Consider the following 18,341-nt stretch of genomic DNA (forward strand, 5'->3'; position numbering starts at 1 on the left):
AGAGATACAGTCGAAGTCGGAAGTTTACATACACTTAGGATGGAGTCATTAAAACTCGTTTTTCAACCACTCCACAAATTTCTTGTTAACAAATTATAGTTTTGTCAAGTCGGTTAGGACATCTACTTTGTGCATGACACAAGTAATTTTTCCAACAATTGTTTACAGACAGATTATTTCACTTATAATTCACTGTATCACAATTCCAGTGGGTCAGAAGTTTACATACACTAAGTTGACTGTGCCTTTAAACAGCTTGGAAAATTCCAGAAAATGATGTCATGGCTTTAGAAGCTTCTGACAGGCTAATTGACATCATTTGAGTCAATTGGAGGTGTACCTGTGGATGTATTTCAAGGCCTACCTTCAAACTCAGTTCCTCTTTGCTTGACAAAAAAAAAATTGTAGACCTCCACAAGTCTGGTTCATCCTTGGGAGCAATTTCCAAACGCCTGAAGGTACCACGTTCATCTGTACAAACAATAGTACAAACACCATGGGACCACGCAGACGTCATACCGCTCAGGATGGAGACACGTTCTGTCTCCTAGAGATGAACATACTTTGGTGCAAAAAGTGCAAATCAATCCCAGAACAACAGCAAAGGACCTTGTGAAGATGCTGAAGGAAACAGGTACAAAAGTATCTATATCCACAGTAAAACGAGTCCTTTATCAACATAACCTGAAAGGCCGCTCAGCAAGGAAAAAGCCACTGCTCCAAAACCGCCATAAAAAAGCCAGACTACGGTTTGCAACTGCACATGGGGACATAGATCGTACTTTTTGGAGAAATGTCCTCTGGTCTGATTAAACAAAAATAGAACTGTTTGGCCATAATGACCATCGTCATGTTTGGAGGAAAAAGGGGGTTGCTTGCAAGCCGAAGAACACCATCCCAACCGTGAAGCTCGCGGGTGGCAGCATCATGCTGTGGGGGTGCTTTGCTGAAGGAGGGACTGGTGCACTTCACAAAATAGATGGCGTCATGAGGAAGGAAAATGATGTGGATATATTGAAGCAACATCTCAAGACAGCAGTCAGGAAGATAAAGCTTGGTCGCAAATGGGTCTTCCAAATGGACAATGACCCCAAGCATACTTCCAAAGTTGTAGCAAAATGGCTTAAGGACAACAAAGTCAAGGTATTGGAGTGGCCATCACAAAGCCCTGACCTCAATCCTATAGAAAATGTATGTGCAGAACTGAAAAAGCGTGTGCGAGCAAGGAGGCTTGGAAACCTGACTCAGTTACACCAGCTCTGTCAGGAGGAATGGGCCAGAATTCACTCAACTTATTGTGGGAAGCTTGTGGAAGGCTACCCGAAACGTTCGACCCAAGTTAAACAATTTAAAGGCAATGCTACCAAATACTAATTGAGTGTATGTAAACTTCTGACTCACTGGGAATGTGATGAAATGAATAAAAGCTGAAATAAATAATTCTCTCTACTATTATTCTGATATTTCACATTCTTAAAATAAAGTGGTGATCCTAACTGACCTAAGACAGGGAATTTGTACTAGGATTAAATGTCAGGAATTGTGAAAAACTGAGTTTAAATGTATTTGGCTAAGGCGTATGTAAACTTCTGACTTCTACTGAAAATGAACCATACGTGCTTGGAGAGTTGCTATAGCCTCGTGTTGGTCACACACACACACACACACACACACACACACACACTCTTCCTGTTTCTTCCACTGGTCCGTGACGAATTTCCCGAACATTTGCGTCTGTTCCAGCTAATTGCATCTGAGTCTCCGGGGGGATATAATGCTCCATTTCCAGCAAACCCCATGTTACCACGGAAACTATTTGATCACAATCCCCAACACACTTATTGCGCCCTCTTCCACTCACCATACTCTCCGTCCCTCTTTTCCTGTCGGCATCCCCTCAATGATGTAACATGACTAGGGGTGGGTATATTATTTACCAGTAAACCACCAGAATTTTGGTATCTTTCAAGGATTTTATGTAATCTTTCACAAGACATTTAGTGGCCCATTTGGGTACTTCAGATGATCAGAGGTGTCTGTTATTATCTCTGGTCCTCTGTGTGGCCTTATCACATGTAAAATATATGAAATAATTAAATAAGATGATTTTAAAATAAAAACTATTGAATGACAAAGCTGTAAAACATTATCCTAAATATAAACCATCAACTTAGTGAATACCATTGGTGTTTAATATGAAGGTTTCAGCGTTAAATATTATTATTTTTGGACACTTCCCACTGGGCACACACTGGTTGAGTCAACGTTGAATTGACGTCTGTGCCCAGTGGGTTATTTATTTTACTATGTCAATATGTATTTACTGTCAATGTTTTGGCATCAAACTGGTGGCAGTTGTGAAGAGAAGTCAATAGTTGGAAGAGTTGCAGAGTTAATTGAAAATAATCCCATTGTTGATTAGATGAATAGGCTATTTTCTCTTGAACCATACTGTCTATCTACTAGAAACTCATGGACAATATGGACACAGATATAAAACATTTGTACTGTATACAGTATAAATACATGTTTTACAAGTTATTCAAGTATAAATGACCAAAGTTACGATAGATTGCCATAGATTCTCTGTTAATTACCAAAATCATTGAAGATTCTGGTAACTTTGGTAAATTACCGGTAGCTTTGCAACACTAAACATGACTAACCCCATTTTACCCAGTGGAGGCTGCTGATGGGAGAACGGCTCCTAATAATGTCCGGAACGGAGCAAATGGAATGGCATCAAATACCTGGAAACCATGTGTTTGATGTATTTGATACCATTCCACTGATGGCGCTCCAGTCATTACCACGAGCCCGTTCTCCCCAATTAAGGTGCCACCAACCTCCTGTGATGTTACCACATAAACGCTATAACACTTATTGCGCCCTCCTCTCCCAACTGCCCATACTCCTCCATCCCTCCATCCTTCCATCCTTCCCCTCATCCCTCCTTCACTCCCCTCCTCCCTCCTTCCCTCCCCATACTTCCTCCATCCCTCCTTCCCTTGCGGCTTCCCTCAGTGTTGTAACATGGTCTGTGTGATATCAGTGGTGATGTAGGAGAGGAGATGGATGCATTAAAGTTGGATAAGGTTAAGATGAAATAGTAATTTAGCTGTCAGTTCGTTGGCAGGGGATCTGTGGTGCAGCTTTATCCATAGGGCTGTGTGTGTTAATGTCAGCTTGTAAGTAAGCATTTCGCTGGACTGTTTTACACCTGTTGTATCCTGTGCACGCGACAAATAAACTTTTATTTGAGTTTAACCCTGGTGTGCTACCAAAATGGGTGGGCTTATAACGCAAACGTCTACCAACTCAAAGGCTGCGAGTTTGAATCTCATCACGGACAACTTTAGCATTTTAGCTAATTAGTAACTTTTCAACTACTTACTACTTTTCAACTACTTAGCATGTTAGCTAACCATTACCCTAACCTTAACCCTTTTAGCTAACCCTTCCCCTAACCTTAACCCTTTAACCTAACTCCTAAACTTAACCCTAACCTTAACCCCTAACCCCAACCCCTCGCGTAGCTAACGTTAGCCAGCTAGCTAACGTTAGCCACCTAGCTAGAATTCGTAACATATTTTCAAATTCTGACATATTTTAGGTTTCGTAAATTCGTAACATACTGTACGTTTTACAAATTCGGAACATACCTATAATACGAATTGTAATTCGGAACATATCATACAAAATGGGTGACGGAAATCCACAAATTAATACATACCATACTAAATGGAGTGTCTCGGATTTACACACACAATAATACGAAATGCTCTGAGACCAGGTTGTTTTGCTAGATTCTTTTTTTTTATAGCTCTTTAATTTTGAATGTTTTTGGCTAGCAGTTTTCTGCATTGTAACGGTGCAATCATGGACACAAAGCGTTTGTTTCTATGGCAGAGGCTGTGGTACAAGCCTAATCATTTACATTTTAGCAGACGCTCCTATCCAGAGCGACTTACAGTTAGTGAGTGCATACATAATTTTTTTCATACCCCCCGTGGGAATCGAACCCACAACCCTGGCATTGCAAACACCATGCTCTACCAACTGAGCTACATCCCTGCTGGCCATTCCCTCCCCTACCCTGGACCAATTGTGCGCCGCCCCATGGGTCTCCCGGTCGCAGCCAGCTACAACAGAGCCTGGATTCGAACCAGGATCTCTAGTGGCACAGCTAGCACTGCATCGCAGTGGCGCAGTGGTATAATTTTACTTTGTCTATGTGAAACATTAGCATAGGCAAGTCTGTGGAACTCCTGAGTGGCGCAGTGGTAAAAATGTAAAATTAGACCACTGCGCCACTCAGGAGTTCCACAGACTTGCCTATGCTAATGTTTCACATAGACAAAGTAAAATTATGACTTTGCTGGTGACTTTGCTGGTGATGCACCCCTCAAATTATACAAATGTAACAACAGCCTTAGCGCACTGGATTTGAAACAATGATACAGATGTAATGTAACCACGTGCTATTCAATGTATTATCTGAGCAGCACTGGTGCTCCAAAGTCAAAATTCCATTGCGTTCCACAGGGCACGTTTATAAGTGAGTGTTAAATAAAATAATCAAGGGAAAGTTTTGCAGCACACCCGAGAGTTCCTGAAGGCACAATAGTGTGCCGCGGCACACCGGATGAAAACCACTATCAGATAAATGATACAGATGTACCATGCACCTATAATTGTCAATGAGTGTGTTAGACTTCTATTCTGGCTAGTGACCATTTTAGTTTATCCAGAATCGTGATCAATGTTGAGTTTAATCAAATGAGTGTACTTCATTTAAAGTCCTCATAATGGTATTTATCATTTATCCAATGTAATAGTTTTACATCCTGCATGCAGTTTTATTACAGGTACAGATGTTACCAGAATATATTACCTGTACTACCCAGAGCTTCAATATAGTTTCATTTTTCAATATCCAAGCTGAAATACCCCAAAGAACCGATTTGAAATTGCAGCTCAAATAGCCAATCTCAGTATTGTTAGCTTTCTATTCGCATCCCCCGTCCCAATTTCCTTATCTCATAGAGCCGTCTGGCAAAATACATTTTTAAAAGCCTAGTTTTCCTCACAGCTTTACATTTCATTTTTACATTTCTGTCTGTGTACGTCTCAAATCCCCTGGAAGCCGAGTTCAAAGACACTCTCTCAAAGTTGAGTGAGAGCTTTCTGAATCTACTTCAGCGCTTCTACACTCAGTTACAGTCTCATCTATAATCCTGTGTGTGTGTGTGTGTGTGTGTGTTTGTGTGTGTGTCTGTTCTGTGTAATCCCACAGCCCCCCCGCCCGCCCTCCCAAAACTGATACCATACTTAGCTGTGTCTGTAGGAAGAGATCATTGATTCACCTAAACCCATTCAGTTTGTGAGTCATCAAAAATCTATTGATCTCAGTTTTTCAAGATAATCTTCTCACCCCTGTAGGAAGATAGGAGTGAATCTGTCCTGTGTTAACATATCCACATGCTGCACACACACACAGTCATGCACAGGCTGACGCACACACAAACATGATATGAATGGGCACTGTTGCACTCATTGATGCACATACAGATACATGCATGCATGTTCTCACGCATGTTTGCACACACAAACACACACACACACGCTGATTATTGTCTTGTTGTGTGTGTTGTTGGCAGACTATCCTGGTGGGGGATAGTGGAGTGGGTAAGACGTCTCTTCTGGTCCAGTTTGACCAGGGCAAATTCATCCCTGGGTCCTTCTCTGCTACTGTTGGCATCTGCTTCACGGTGAGGGAGTGAGTGAGCGAGTGAGTGAGGGAGAGAGTGAGTGAGTGAGTGAGTGAGTGAGTGAGTGAGTGAGTGAGTGAGTGAGTGAGTGAGTGAGTGAGTGAGTGTTTGTGTGTGTCTGGCTACCATAACTGTAATCAATCAATCGGCCCTCTTGTCTCATCTCCTCAGAACAAGGTGGTGACTGTAGACAACGTGAAGGTAAAACTACAGGTAGGTCAATCTGAATGAATCCCTGTTTAAAAAACAATGTGTTGCACAGACAGGGGGGTTTATTTTTAATATTGTGTATTCTTTTCTCTCCATGTCAGATGTGGGACACTGCAGGCCAGGAGCGGTTCAGGAGCGTGACACATGCCTATTACAGGGACGCCCATGGTAAAACAGTCTTGACACATGCCTACACTCTTAGAAAAAAAGGTGCTATCTAGAACCTTAAAGGGTTCTTCGGCTGTCCCCATAGGAGAACCCTTTGAAGAACCCTTTTTGGTTCCAAGTAGAACCCTTTCTACAGAGGGTTCTACATGGAACCCAAAAGTGTTCTACCTGGAACCAAAAAGAAGAAGAAGAGTGTACTACAGGAACACCCACGGTAAAACAGTCTTGACACATGCCTACTACAGGAAGACCCACTGTAAAACAGTCTTGACACGTCTATGTAACAGATGTGATCGTACTGTACTTCGTAACTCTCTTGCATTGTGTTTTTAAAGAAAGGACTGTCCAGTCAGTGGTCCCAGTTGATTTGTGTTTATTCTGACGATAGACACAAGGAAGCACATTAGATATGCAGGACAACTGTATGTTAAGGGCTATAGATTTGTGACTTGTCGCTTGCATGTCAATATCAGACTGAGCATTTTGTAGTCAAACATCATAACAATGACAAAAATACTACAAAATACAATAATGTAAGTACCTGACGATAGACACAAGAAAGCACATTAGATGTGCAGGACAACTGTATGTTGATGGCTGTAGATTCGTGATTCGTCTGTTAGCATGGAAATAACTGTAAATTAGCAGGGAGCTAATGTGACCATTACAATTAAAGTATGCTAGCTAACTTGCTCTTACAGCAATAACATACAAAGCACATCCCAGGATGTCCCCAATATATAACAGGTACCGTACACATCACAGGAGGTTGGTGGCACCTTAATTGGGGAGGACGGGTTCGTGTTAATGGCTGGAGCGGAATAGGTGGAATGGTATCAAATACATGATGCCTTTCGCTCCGTTTGATTCCCTCAGCAGCCTCCTGTGGTACACATATATATACAGTATATATACATAGTAAACTCGTACACATTGTAAATACATAAATAGAATGCACTATTTCAGAACGCGACTTACCGCTTGCATGTCGATATCAGACTGAGAAGAATTGACGTTCACAATCTCCCCCTATCTGCAAGCATGACCAATGGCATAACACCTTATTGATATGTAAATCAACCAACCAATAGGAATACATAAACATCGAATACATATTTCTGCAGTGTCAAGTGGAAACATAACCAACCCTGTTACACCTACTACAGGGACACCTACAGTAAAACAGTCTTGTCAAGCCAACTATCTGGCTCTGGCCAGATTGGCCTGGGATCTCAGCCATAAGGAGATACCTGATTATAACGTTCGTTATTAATATCATATACATTCATCTATTATTTATAGGCCTACATTTCATGTTTTTTCTTTCTTTCTCACAGCCTTACTCCTTTTATATGACATCACCAGCAAAACCTCCTTTGACAACATACGGGTGAGTCTTGGTCTTGGTCTTGGTCTCTGCCTGACACCTCTGCCATTATAATGACTTTAACTGGTGATGCCCTGCGTGGATTGTAATATTATGATGATGTCCTGTGTGAGTTATATTGTTGACTAATGACTAATCATACCAATTAGGAGGAGGATATTGCCAGAAATGTAAACTGATACCATAAGGTGTTGACATGAACAATAATGCGTGTGTGTGCACATGTGCGCGTGTGTGTGTGCGTGTGTGTGTATGTGCATGTGAAAACTCGATGGCCTAGTTCCTGCCCAACTACATTGCATTGCATCAACCAATGGTTGTGTTCCACGTCATTAACTGTGCAGTTGGGCACCAGATTGCTATATCATATGATGTGATTAGCTGATATGTTAAATACCTATCCAGGCGCTGTAAGATCTGGCATGCGTCTGCAATGTAGTCGGCCACGAACTCAACCCTAAAGCACGTGAACGCACACAACTCGTTGCTCCCAGTTTACAAGTAGTATTGGTTGAGTTTCCCACTTGTTACGAACTCAGCCTTAGCTGTGTTCCCACAACCTCCCTTCTTGTTCTCTGATTGGCTGTTTCTCCCTCTGTAGGCGTGGCTTACAGAGATTCATGAGTATGCACAGAGGGATGTCGTCATCATGTTGCTGGGCAACAAGGTGAGAGGAATGGAAGGAATGGATAGGTGTGAATAGCTTTTTGTAATGGAAGAAAAGGAGAAGTATGCTGTTCGCCCTAACTCACATAACACAACACACAAATGCTTGGACACACTCTCTGACTCACTCAAGCTGGTTATTCTTTCAAATTATTCAACAGAAATGAGACGTGCAGGTAGTGCAAGTGCATTGTGTTTTATTGTGTTGACACTGAGATATTTGGCCTATTTGGATATTTGGCCTTTCTCTTCTCCAATGGTGTGAATCTCTCTTTCCCCTACAGGCAGACATGGCCAGTGAAAGAGTGATCAGGAGAGACGAAGGAGAGAAGCTGGCCAGGGTGAGCAGCATGGTTCCTTGTGAACTAAATCATGCATTGATGACAAGGACAGATATGTGCAGCATTTACATTTACACCAGTATGTAGATCCTAATCTCAAATTAGGATTAAGCACACAGTATTCTAAATTGACTATCCAATCATTACCCAAGTTGAACGTAATCAATCTGTTTTCCTCTCCAAGGAGTATTCTGTTCCTTTCATGGAGACCAGTGCCAAGACTGGGGTGAACGTTTATCTGGCTTTCATTGCAGTGGCAAAGTAAGTGACAACACAGATACTCTCTTACTTTTTATTTTATTTTATTTCACCTTTATTTAACCAGGTAAGCCAGTTGAGAACAGGTTCTCATTTACAACTGCGACCTGGCCAAGATAAAGCAAAGCAGTGCGATAAAAACAACAACACAGAGTTACATATTTGGTAAACAAAACATAAAGTCAAAAATACAAACAGAAAATATATATACAGTGTGTGCGAATGTAGAAAGTTATGGAGGTAAGGCAATAAATAGGCCATAGTGCAAAATAGTTACAATTTCGTATTAACACTGGAATGATAGATGTGCAAAAGATGATGTGCAAAAAGAGATACTGGGGTGCAAATTAGCAAAATAAATAACAATATGGGGATGAGGTAGTTGGGTGGGATAATTTCAGAATGGCTGTGTACAGGTGCAGTGATTGGTAAGCTGCTCTGACAACTGACGCTTAAATTTAGTGAGGGAGATAAGAGTCTCCAGCTTCAGAGATTTTTGCAGTTCGTTCCAGTCATTGGCAGCAGAGAACTGGAAGGAATGGCGGCCAAAGGAGGTGTTGGCTTTGGGGATGACCAGTGAGATATACCTGCTGGAGCGCAGACTACGGGTGGGTGTTGCTATGGTGACCAGTGAGCTAAGGTAAGACAGGGATTTGCCTAGCAGTGATTTATAGATGACCTGGAGCCAGTGGGTTTGGCGACGAATGTAGTGAGGGCCAGCCTACAAGAGCGTACAGGTCACAATGGTGGGTAGTACATGGGGCTTTGGTGACAAAACGGATGGCACTGTGATAGACTACATCCAATTTGCTGAGTAAGAGTGTTGGAGGCTATTTTGTAAATGACATCGCCGAAGTCAAGGATCGGTAGGATAGTCAGTTTTACGAGGGCATGTTTGGCAGCATGAGTGAAGGAGGCTTTGTTGCGAAATAGGAAGCCGATTCTAGATCTAACTTTTGATTGGAGATGCTTAATGTGAATCTGGAAGGAGAGTTTACAGTCTAACCAGACACCTAGGTATTTGTAGTTGTTCACATACTCTAGGTCAGACCCGCCGAGAGTAGTGATTCTAGTCGGGTGGGCGGGTGCAAGCAGCGTTCGGTTGAAGAGCATGCATTTAGTTTTACTAATGTTTAAGAGCAGTGTTGTATGGCGTTGAAGCTCGTTTGGAGGTTTGTTAACACAGTGTCCATTGAAGGGCCAGATGTATACAAAATGGTGTCGTCCGCATAGAGGTGGATCCGAGCTTCACCAGCAGCAAGAGCAACATCATTGATATACACAGAGAATAGAGTCAGCCCAATAATTGAACACGGTGGCACCCCCATAGAGACGGCCAGAGGTCCAGACAACAGGCCCTCCGATTTGACACATTGAACTCTATCTGAGAAGTAGTTGGTGAACCAGGCGAGGCAGTCATTAGAGAAACCAATACTATTTAGTCTACCAATAAGAATGCGGTGGTTGACAGAGTCGAAAGCCTTGGCCAGGTCGATGAAGACGGCTGCGCAGTACTGTCTTTTATCGATTGCGGTTATAATATCGTTTAGGACCTTGAGCGTGGCTGAGGTGCACCCATGACCAGCTCGGAAACCGGATTACATAGCGGAGAAGGTACGGTGGGATTCGAAATGGTCGGTGATCTGTTTGTTAACTTGGCTTTCAAATACTTTCGAAAGGCAGGGAAGGATGGATATAGGTCTGTAACAGTTTGGATCTAGAGTGTCACCCCCTTTGAAGAGGGGGATGACCGCGGCAGCTTTCCAAGCTCTGGGGATCTCAGACGTTACGAAAGAGAGGTTGAACAGGCTAGAAATAGGGGTTGCTACAAATTCGGCAGCTAATTTTAGAAAGAAAGGGTCCAGATTGTCTATCCCAGTTGATTAGTAGGGGTCCAGATTTTTCAGCTCTTTCAGAACATCAGCTGTCTGAATTTGTGTGAAGTAGAAGTGGGGGGGCATGGGAAAGTTGCAGCGGAGGGTGCAGAGCTGGTGGCCGGGGTAGTGGTAGCCAGGTGGAAAGCATGGCCAGCCGTAGCAAAATGCTTGTTGAAATTCTCGATTATTGTAGATTTATCGGTGGTGACAGTGTTTCCTAGCCTCAGTGCAGTGGGCAGTTGGGAGGAGGTGCTCTTATTTTCCATGGACTTTACAGTGTCCCAAAACTTTTTGGAGTTAGTGCTACAGGATGCAAATTTCTGTTTGAAAAAGCTAGCCTTTGCTTTCCTAACTGATTGTGTATATTGGTTCCTGACTTCCCTGAAAAGTTGCATATCGCGGGGGCTGTTCGATGCTAATGCAGTACGCCACAGGATGTTTTTGTGCTGGTCAAGGGCAGTCAAGTCTGAGGAGAACCAGGGGATATATCTGTTCTTAGTTCTGAATTTTTTGAATGGGCCATGCTTATTTAAGATTGAGAGGAAAGCACTTTTAAAGAACAACCAGGCATCCTCTACTGACGGAATGAGGACAATATCCATCCAGGATACCCGGGCCAGGTCAATTAGAAAGGCCTCCTCGCTAAAGTGTTTTAGGGAGCGTTTGACAGTGATGAGGGGTGGTCGTTTGACCGCGGACCCATTACGGACTCAGGCAATAAGGCAGTGATCGCTGAGATCCTGGTTGAAGACAGCGGAGGTGTATTTAGAGGGTACATTTGTCAGGATGAGATCTATGAGGGTGCCCATGTTTACAGATTTAGGGTTGTACCTGGTAGGTTCGTTGATAATTTGTGTGAGATTGAGGGCATCTAGTTTAGATTGTAGGTTGGCCGGGGTGTGAAGCATATCCCAGTTTAGGTCACCAAGCAGTACGAACTCTGAGGATAGATGGGGGTCAATCAGTTCACATATGGTGTCCAGGGCACAGCTCGGGGCTGAGGGGGGTCTGTAGCAAGCGGCAACAGTGAGATACTTATTTCTGGAAAGGTGGATTTTTAGAAGTAGAAGCTCAAACTGTTTGGGCACAGACCTGGATAGTACGATAGAGCTCTGCAGGCTATCTCTGCAGTAGATTGCAACCCCACCCCCTTTGGCAGTTCTATCAAGACAGAAAATGTTGTAGTTGGGGATGGACATTTCTGAATTTTTGGTGGCCTTCCTAAGCCAGGATTCAGACACTGCTAGGACATCAGGGTTGGCGGAGTGTGCTAACGCAGTGAATAACTCAAACTTAGGGAGGAGGATTCGGATGTTAACGTGCAAGAAACCAATGCTTTTACGGTTACAGAAGTCAACAAATGATAACATCTGGAGAGTAGGAGTGATACTGGGGGCTACAGGGCCTGGGTTAACCTCTACATCCCCAGAAGAACAGAGGAGGAGTAGAATAAGGATACAGCTAAAGGCTTTAAGTACTGGTCTTCTAGTGCGTTGGGTACAGAGAAAAAAAGGGGCAGGTTTCCGGGCGTTGTAGAATAGATTCAGGGCATTATGTACAGAAAAGGATATGGAAGGATATGAGTACAGTGGAGGTAAACCTAAGCGTTGGGTAACGATGAAAGAGATAGCATCACTGGAGGCACCGATTGAGTCGGTCTCCGCGTGTATGGGGGGTGGGACAAAGGAGCTATCAATGGCAGGTTGAGCTGGGCTGGGGGATCTACAGTGAAATAGTACAATAAGAAATAACCGAAACAGCAATAAGCAAGGCATATTGACATGGGAGAGAGGCATAAAGCAATCACAGGTGTTATTCGAGAGAGCTAAGACAACAGCTGTTAATGGCGACAAAGTTTGGGCTGAGGCTAAACATAAACAGGATGCGGTACCGTATAAAGGAACAGTCCAGCAGGCATAAGGTCCGGTGAACAGCAATAGGAGAGTTCGGAGGTAGTTCGGGGGCTGCTATAGCACTAGCGAGCAAGAGGCCACGACTAGCGTGTGCTAGCGGGGCTAGCAGATGGATCTTCGTGGTCGACGTTGTAACGGGAAACCTCTTGTAATCGCATCAGACGATTTCGTCAGCAGACCAGTCGTGTTGGATCGGCGGGGCTCCGTATCAACACTAGGAGGTCCCGTCCGGTTGACAGAGAGGTAGATAGCCGGGAGAAGGGCCTGGCTCGCGGCTAGCTCGAGGCTGATTAGCCAACAACGTCCATTTGATTGCAGCTATCTAGCTACGATGATCCGGTGTTAAAGGTCCAGTGAATCAGTGATTCCGGCAGAAAAACCGATATGTTCTGGGTCGATAACGCGCTGTGCAGACAGTGCAGACAGTGCGATAATAGTCCAGGCTAGAGCTGACTGGTAGGTAGTGCAGGCCACAGACAATGGTGAGAAACCGCTAGAGGTGGCTAATGGCAAGTAGCTAGTTAGCTGGCTACTCCCGTCCGGTAGACAGAGAGGTAGATAGCCGGGATATGGGCCTGGCTCAAGGCTAACTGGTGCTTGCTTCAGGGGCAGTGGTGATTAGCCAAACAGCAACATCCAATTCGGTTGCGGCTAGCTAGTTGCAATCCGGTGTTAATGTCCAGTGATTCAGTTATTCCGGCAGAAAATCCGATGTTCTGGGTGAAAACCGCTAACGGTGGCTAATAGCAAGTAGCTAGTTAGCTGGCTAGCTGGTCTCAACTGGAGATTCTAGATTCTAGATAAAAGGTAAGTTAATAATAGAATCCGTTCCACATTGAGTGAGGCGGGTTGCAGGAAAGTATATTTTGTAGAAGGATGAAAAGTGTGATAGGAAGTATAAAAAACTGGCTATTTACACAGACACACAACAAAGAACACGACCGCACTGCTATGCCATCTTGGAACCTTACTACACTGACATCATGGAATTACTCTATGTGAATATTTAAAATAAATTCTCCCACACTTTTCTGTGCTCATCCCACCATCCCATCCTCCATCAATCCATCTTTTTTTCCCTTCTGCAGGGAGCTGAAGCACAGGGCAGTCCATGGCCAGCAGCCCAACGAGCCCAAATTCCAGATTCATGAGTACATTGAGTCTCAGAAGGAAAAGTCTGGTTGCTGTAGCTACTTCTGATGCAGATACCTTTTGCTCTCCCCTCTGACTCTATACTCCCTCGCTCTGCATCAGCTCTGCCCTGGCTCTGCCAGGTACAGCCAAGGGGAGTGAAGAGATGCCATCTAAGTACTACACAGCAAGGAACTTACAGGGAGGGAAGCACATCAACTAATCAGCTTTGGATGAGTGTGGGAGAATTGGCTTTGAGGTTTTTGTATTTATCTTTTACACAAGTACAGAAATGCCATAGAGACGTTTTCCCCCTTTTACAAGGGAGACCTGTCTCAAGATTAACATATTTCCCCTAGGACCCAAGACACTGTCTTATAATTAAAATGCAGTGCCATGTATGTGTCACAAGGTAGAAAGTGTTGGGTTCTAGGTCTGAGTTGAGCAGGCAGAGTGAAGCAGAGGCAGATAACAAAATACAGTTTTCAAACATTTATTTTCTAAGGCATGGTTTTCTCCACATAAATTGCGATTAAAGTTTAAGCATGTTCTCAGTTTCAAATTCTTACTTCAATTCCATAATTATTTTCCATACTTCGTAGCATGTTCTTTTACTTTTAACTTTAAAACCCATGCTAGTTACAACCACAGATATACAAACAAAACAAAAAGGGTCCCAGGAAGTGATACAGCCCAGGAGGTCATTTTATCAAGAGCTCAATTTCAGCTTGACCAAACTCAATTAGCCATGTGCTCTCACCAAACAAAGCCATAACGCGTTCCGGCACAACCTGGGATCCATCATGCCCCCAGACAACATTCACTTCCTGTGAGCAGCTAACTGGAACACAAAAACAGAGTTCAAAAGCACATGATGCGTTAATCAACCAATAAAAATGCTTCCATGCAAATAACTCACACCTGTGACATGGGCAAGGACCATTCTCTACTGCTTTCAGACATACACTACCGGTCAAAAGTTTTAGAACACCTACTCATTCAAGGGTTTTTCTTTATTTTTACTATTTTCTACATTGTAGAATAATAGTGAAGACATCAAAACTATGAAATAACACACATGGAATCATGTAGTAACCAAAAAAAGTGTTAAACAAATCAAAATATATTTAATATTTGAGATTCTTCAAATAGCCACCCTTTGCCTTGATGACAGCTTTGCACACTCTTGGCATTCTCTCAACCAGCTTCTCCTGGAATGCTTTTCCAACAGTCTTGAAGGAGTTCCCACATATGCTGAGCACTTGTTGGCTGCTTTTCCTTCACTCAGCCGTCCGACTCATCCCAAACCATCTCAATTTGGTTGAGGTCGGGGGATTGTGGAGGCCAGGTCATCTGATGCAGCACTCTATCACTCTTCTTTGTAAAATAGCTCTTACACAGCCTGGAGGTGTGTTGGGTCATTGTCCTGTTCAAAAACAAATGATAGTCCCACAAAGCCCAAACCAGATGGGTTGGTGTATCGCTGCAGAATGCTGTGGTAGCAATGCTGGTTAAGTGTGCCTTGAATTCTAAATAAATCACAGACAGTGTCACCAGCAAAGCACCCCCACACCATAACACCTCCTCCTCCATGCTTTACGGTGGGAAATACACATGCGGAGATCATCCGTTCACCCACACCGCGTCTCACAAAGACACGGTGGTTGGAACCAAAAATCTCAAATTTGGACTCCAGACCAAAGGACAAATTTCCACCGGTCTAATGTCCATTGCTCGTGTTTCTTAGCCCAAGCAGGTCTCTTCTTCTTATTGGTGTCCTTTAGTAGTGGTTTCTTTGCAGCAATTCGACCATGAAGGCCTGACTCGCACAGTCTCCTCTGAACAGTTGATGTTGAGATGTGTATGTTCCTTGAACTCTGTGAAGCATTTATTTGGGCTGCAATTTCTGAGGCTGGTAACTCTAATTAACTTTTCCTCTGCAGCAGAGGTAACTCTGGGTCTTCCATTCCTGTGGCGGTCCTCATGAGATCCAGTTTCATCATAGTGCTTGATGGTTTTTGCGACTGCACTTGAAATGTTCTGTATTGACTGACCTTCATGCCTTAAACTAATGATGGACTGTCGTTTCTCTTTGCTAATTTGAGCTGTTCTTGCCATAATATGGACTTGGTCTTTTACCAAATAGGGCTATCTTCTGTATACCCCCCCTACCTTGTCATAATACAACTGATTGGCTCAAACGCATTAAGAAGGAAAGAAATTCCACAAATTAACTGTTAATTGAAGTGCATTCCAGGTAACTACCTTGAGAGAATTTGAAGAATCTCAAATCTCAAATATATTTTGATTTGTTTAACACATTTTTGGTTACTACATGATTCCAGATGTGTTATTTCATAGTTTTGATGTCTTCACTATTATTCTACAATGTAGAAAATAGTAAAAATAAAGAAAGACCCTTGAATGAGTAGGTGTTGTAAAACCTTTGACTGATAGTGTATAATAATACAATTTCATAATTTTGTGCTGCTGAAGTTATTTCAGGTTTCCAATTTGAATATGAACTTGAGTATTTTATTCAGAATATTATAACGTGTTATGTATCTTGTCGGTAGTTTCTTGTGAGAATGCCAAATGTTGTATTTGATGTATGCTGCATAAAAATTATATTTTCTAACATGTTTTGTATTTGTCACTCACTTCGCCGTGAATATTGTCTGTGTGTGCTTGTGAGAGAGAGAGAGAGAGAGAGAGAGAGAGAGAGAGAGAGAGAGAGAGAGAGAGAGAGAGAGAGAGAGAGAGAGAGAGAGAGAGAGAGAGAGAGAGCTCAATGTTGGTACACACCACCAGAGGGCATTGTCTTTTCATTTATGTTCTGTAATTCCCTGAAGGGCTAAAGGCATTATGGTCAAATGTAAAACAATGAATGTAATGTTCTTATATTCACAATTGTGTGCTACATTGAATTTAGAAGGGTTTTACTGTTGACCAATTTTCTCCAAGAATAGGAGATTTGTTTTTATTCTTTCAGGAACAAAGAAACTTGTTATCAGTTTGGATAAAATCAAATGTGTATTTGACATTTTGTCAATGGATGAGGAATCATGAAGAAGCTTTGCATTCACATAAATAGCCATAGCCTATCTATGGCAGTATCTAGATCATAGAGATCCTATTAAATTCATTATAACAGTAAACATGTTGTCCCCCACGAATAATGCAGCGCGCCCTTGGGCCAATTAGTGTAATTTTGTAAATTACGGATCTCTATGGCAAAACGTATAATTCACCCAAGTTTAGTCAAAAACGGGCCAGTGGTGTCTGAGATATTGCGTGTGACTAATGTACGTACAGTTGATTACTATACCGCCACCCTTGGGCCTATGGAATAGCCTTACAAGTTTCAGAAGAAAGTTATTTGTTTCTGGCCATTTTGAGCCTGTAATCAAACACACAATTGCTGATGCTCCAGATACTCAACTAGTCTCAAGAAGGCCAGTTGTATTGCTTCTTTGATCAGCAATTGATTGTTTAATGTTTCTGGCCACTTTTGTTGACAATTTCCATACCTTTTGGAAACAAAACACGTTTTATGAGGATGGGATCCACCCAAATCATTTGGGCTCCTGGATCCTTTCACAGCATTATAAGGCTGTGTTGAGACAATGACTTAGCAATGACCCAAGCCCAGCTCAGCTAATCATTTTACATTTTAGTCATTTAGCAGACGCTCTTATCCAGAGCGACTTACCTAATCCCTACCATTGTGACGCAGAGTTGTCAAAATGCTTCAGCAAATGTACATTACATCAGGGGCGTCGGTTGTCACAATATAAGTAACCTAACTTATGTCCCTCTAACTGCCCTGAATGCCACCGCTGATCCTACAGCTATTGGGTGCAGTAATCATGTGCCTAAGAACCAGATTTATACTGTTAGCACTGAGCCGATGTACCCGAGGAGGCAGTCCACTGTGTGCATCTCACCGTGCACTAAGATAAAGAACATGAGCACATCTACTGCTGCTAAGCTTCCCAGTAAAGCAATAAAAACAAGTCAGCATCCCAGAAGGAAAGTGCTCAAAATAGCCCACGTTAACATATGAAGCTTACGAAACAAGGTTCATGAAATCAATAATTTGCTAGTAACAGATGACATTCATATTATGACTATCTCTGAAACTCACTTAGATAATACCTTTGATGATACAGTTGTAGCAATACAAGGTTATAACATTTACAGAAAATATAGAAATGCCAATAGTGGAGGTGTTGTTGTTTATATACAGAACCACATTCCTGTGAAGATTAGAGAGGATCTCATGTTAAATACTGTTTAAGTAATATGACTACGGGATCATCTGCCTCACCTAAAGCCAATTCTGGTGGGAAGCTGCTATAGACCACCAAGTGCTAACAGTCAGTATCTGGATAACATGTGTGAAATGCTTGATAATGTGTGTGATATCAATAGAGGTATACTTTCTGGGTGATTTAAATATTGACTGGCTGTCATCAGGCTGCCCACTCAAGAGAAAGCTTCAAACTGTAACCAGTGCCTGCAACCTGGTTCAGGTTATCAGTCAACTTACCAGGGTGGTTACAAACAGTACAGGAATTAAATCATCAACATGTATTGATCATATCTTTACTAATGCT

At 42.6% G+C, this 18,341-nt stretch overlaps 1 protein-coding gene across 1 annotated transcript in view; it reads left to right on the plus strand.

Annotated features, from left to right (window-relative positions):
• Positions 1–14,730, plus strand: part of LOC121575610 (ras-related protein Rab-37-like) — a 38,771-nt gene extending 24,041 nt beyond the window's left edge. Inside the window, exons 2-9 of the mRNA XM_041888815.1 lie at positions 5,661–5,771; positions 5,943–5,984; positions 6,083–6,149; positions 7,487–7,539; positions 8,138–8,203; positions 8,487–8,543; positions 8,728–8,804; positions 13,680–14,730. Of these exons, the coding sequence (XP_041744749.1) occupies positions 5,661–5,771; positions 5,943–5,984; positions 6,083–6,149; positions 7,487–7,539; positions 8,138–8,203; positions 8,487–8,543; positions 8,728–8,804; positions 13,680–13,791 (585 nt within the window). The 3' untranslated portion in view covers positions 13,792–14,730. The remainder of the gene's footprint in view (positions 1–5,660; positions 5,772–5,942; positions 5,985–6,082; positions 6,150–7,486; positions 7,540–8,137; positions 8,204–8,486; positions 8,544–8,727; positions 8,805–13,679) is intronic.
• Positions 14,731–18,341: the final 3,611 nt, after the last annotated feature.

Source organism: Coregonus clupeaformis, chromosome 1, assembly GCF_020615455.1.
Source record: "Coregonus clupeaformis isolate EN_2021a chromosome 1, ASM2061545v1, whole genome shotgun sequence".
Classification (NCBI taxonomy): domain Eukaryota; kingdom Metazoa; phylum Chordata; class Actinopteri; order Salmoniformes; family Salmonidae; genus Coregonus; species Coregonus clupeaformis.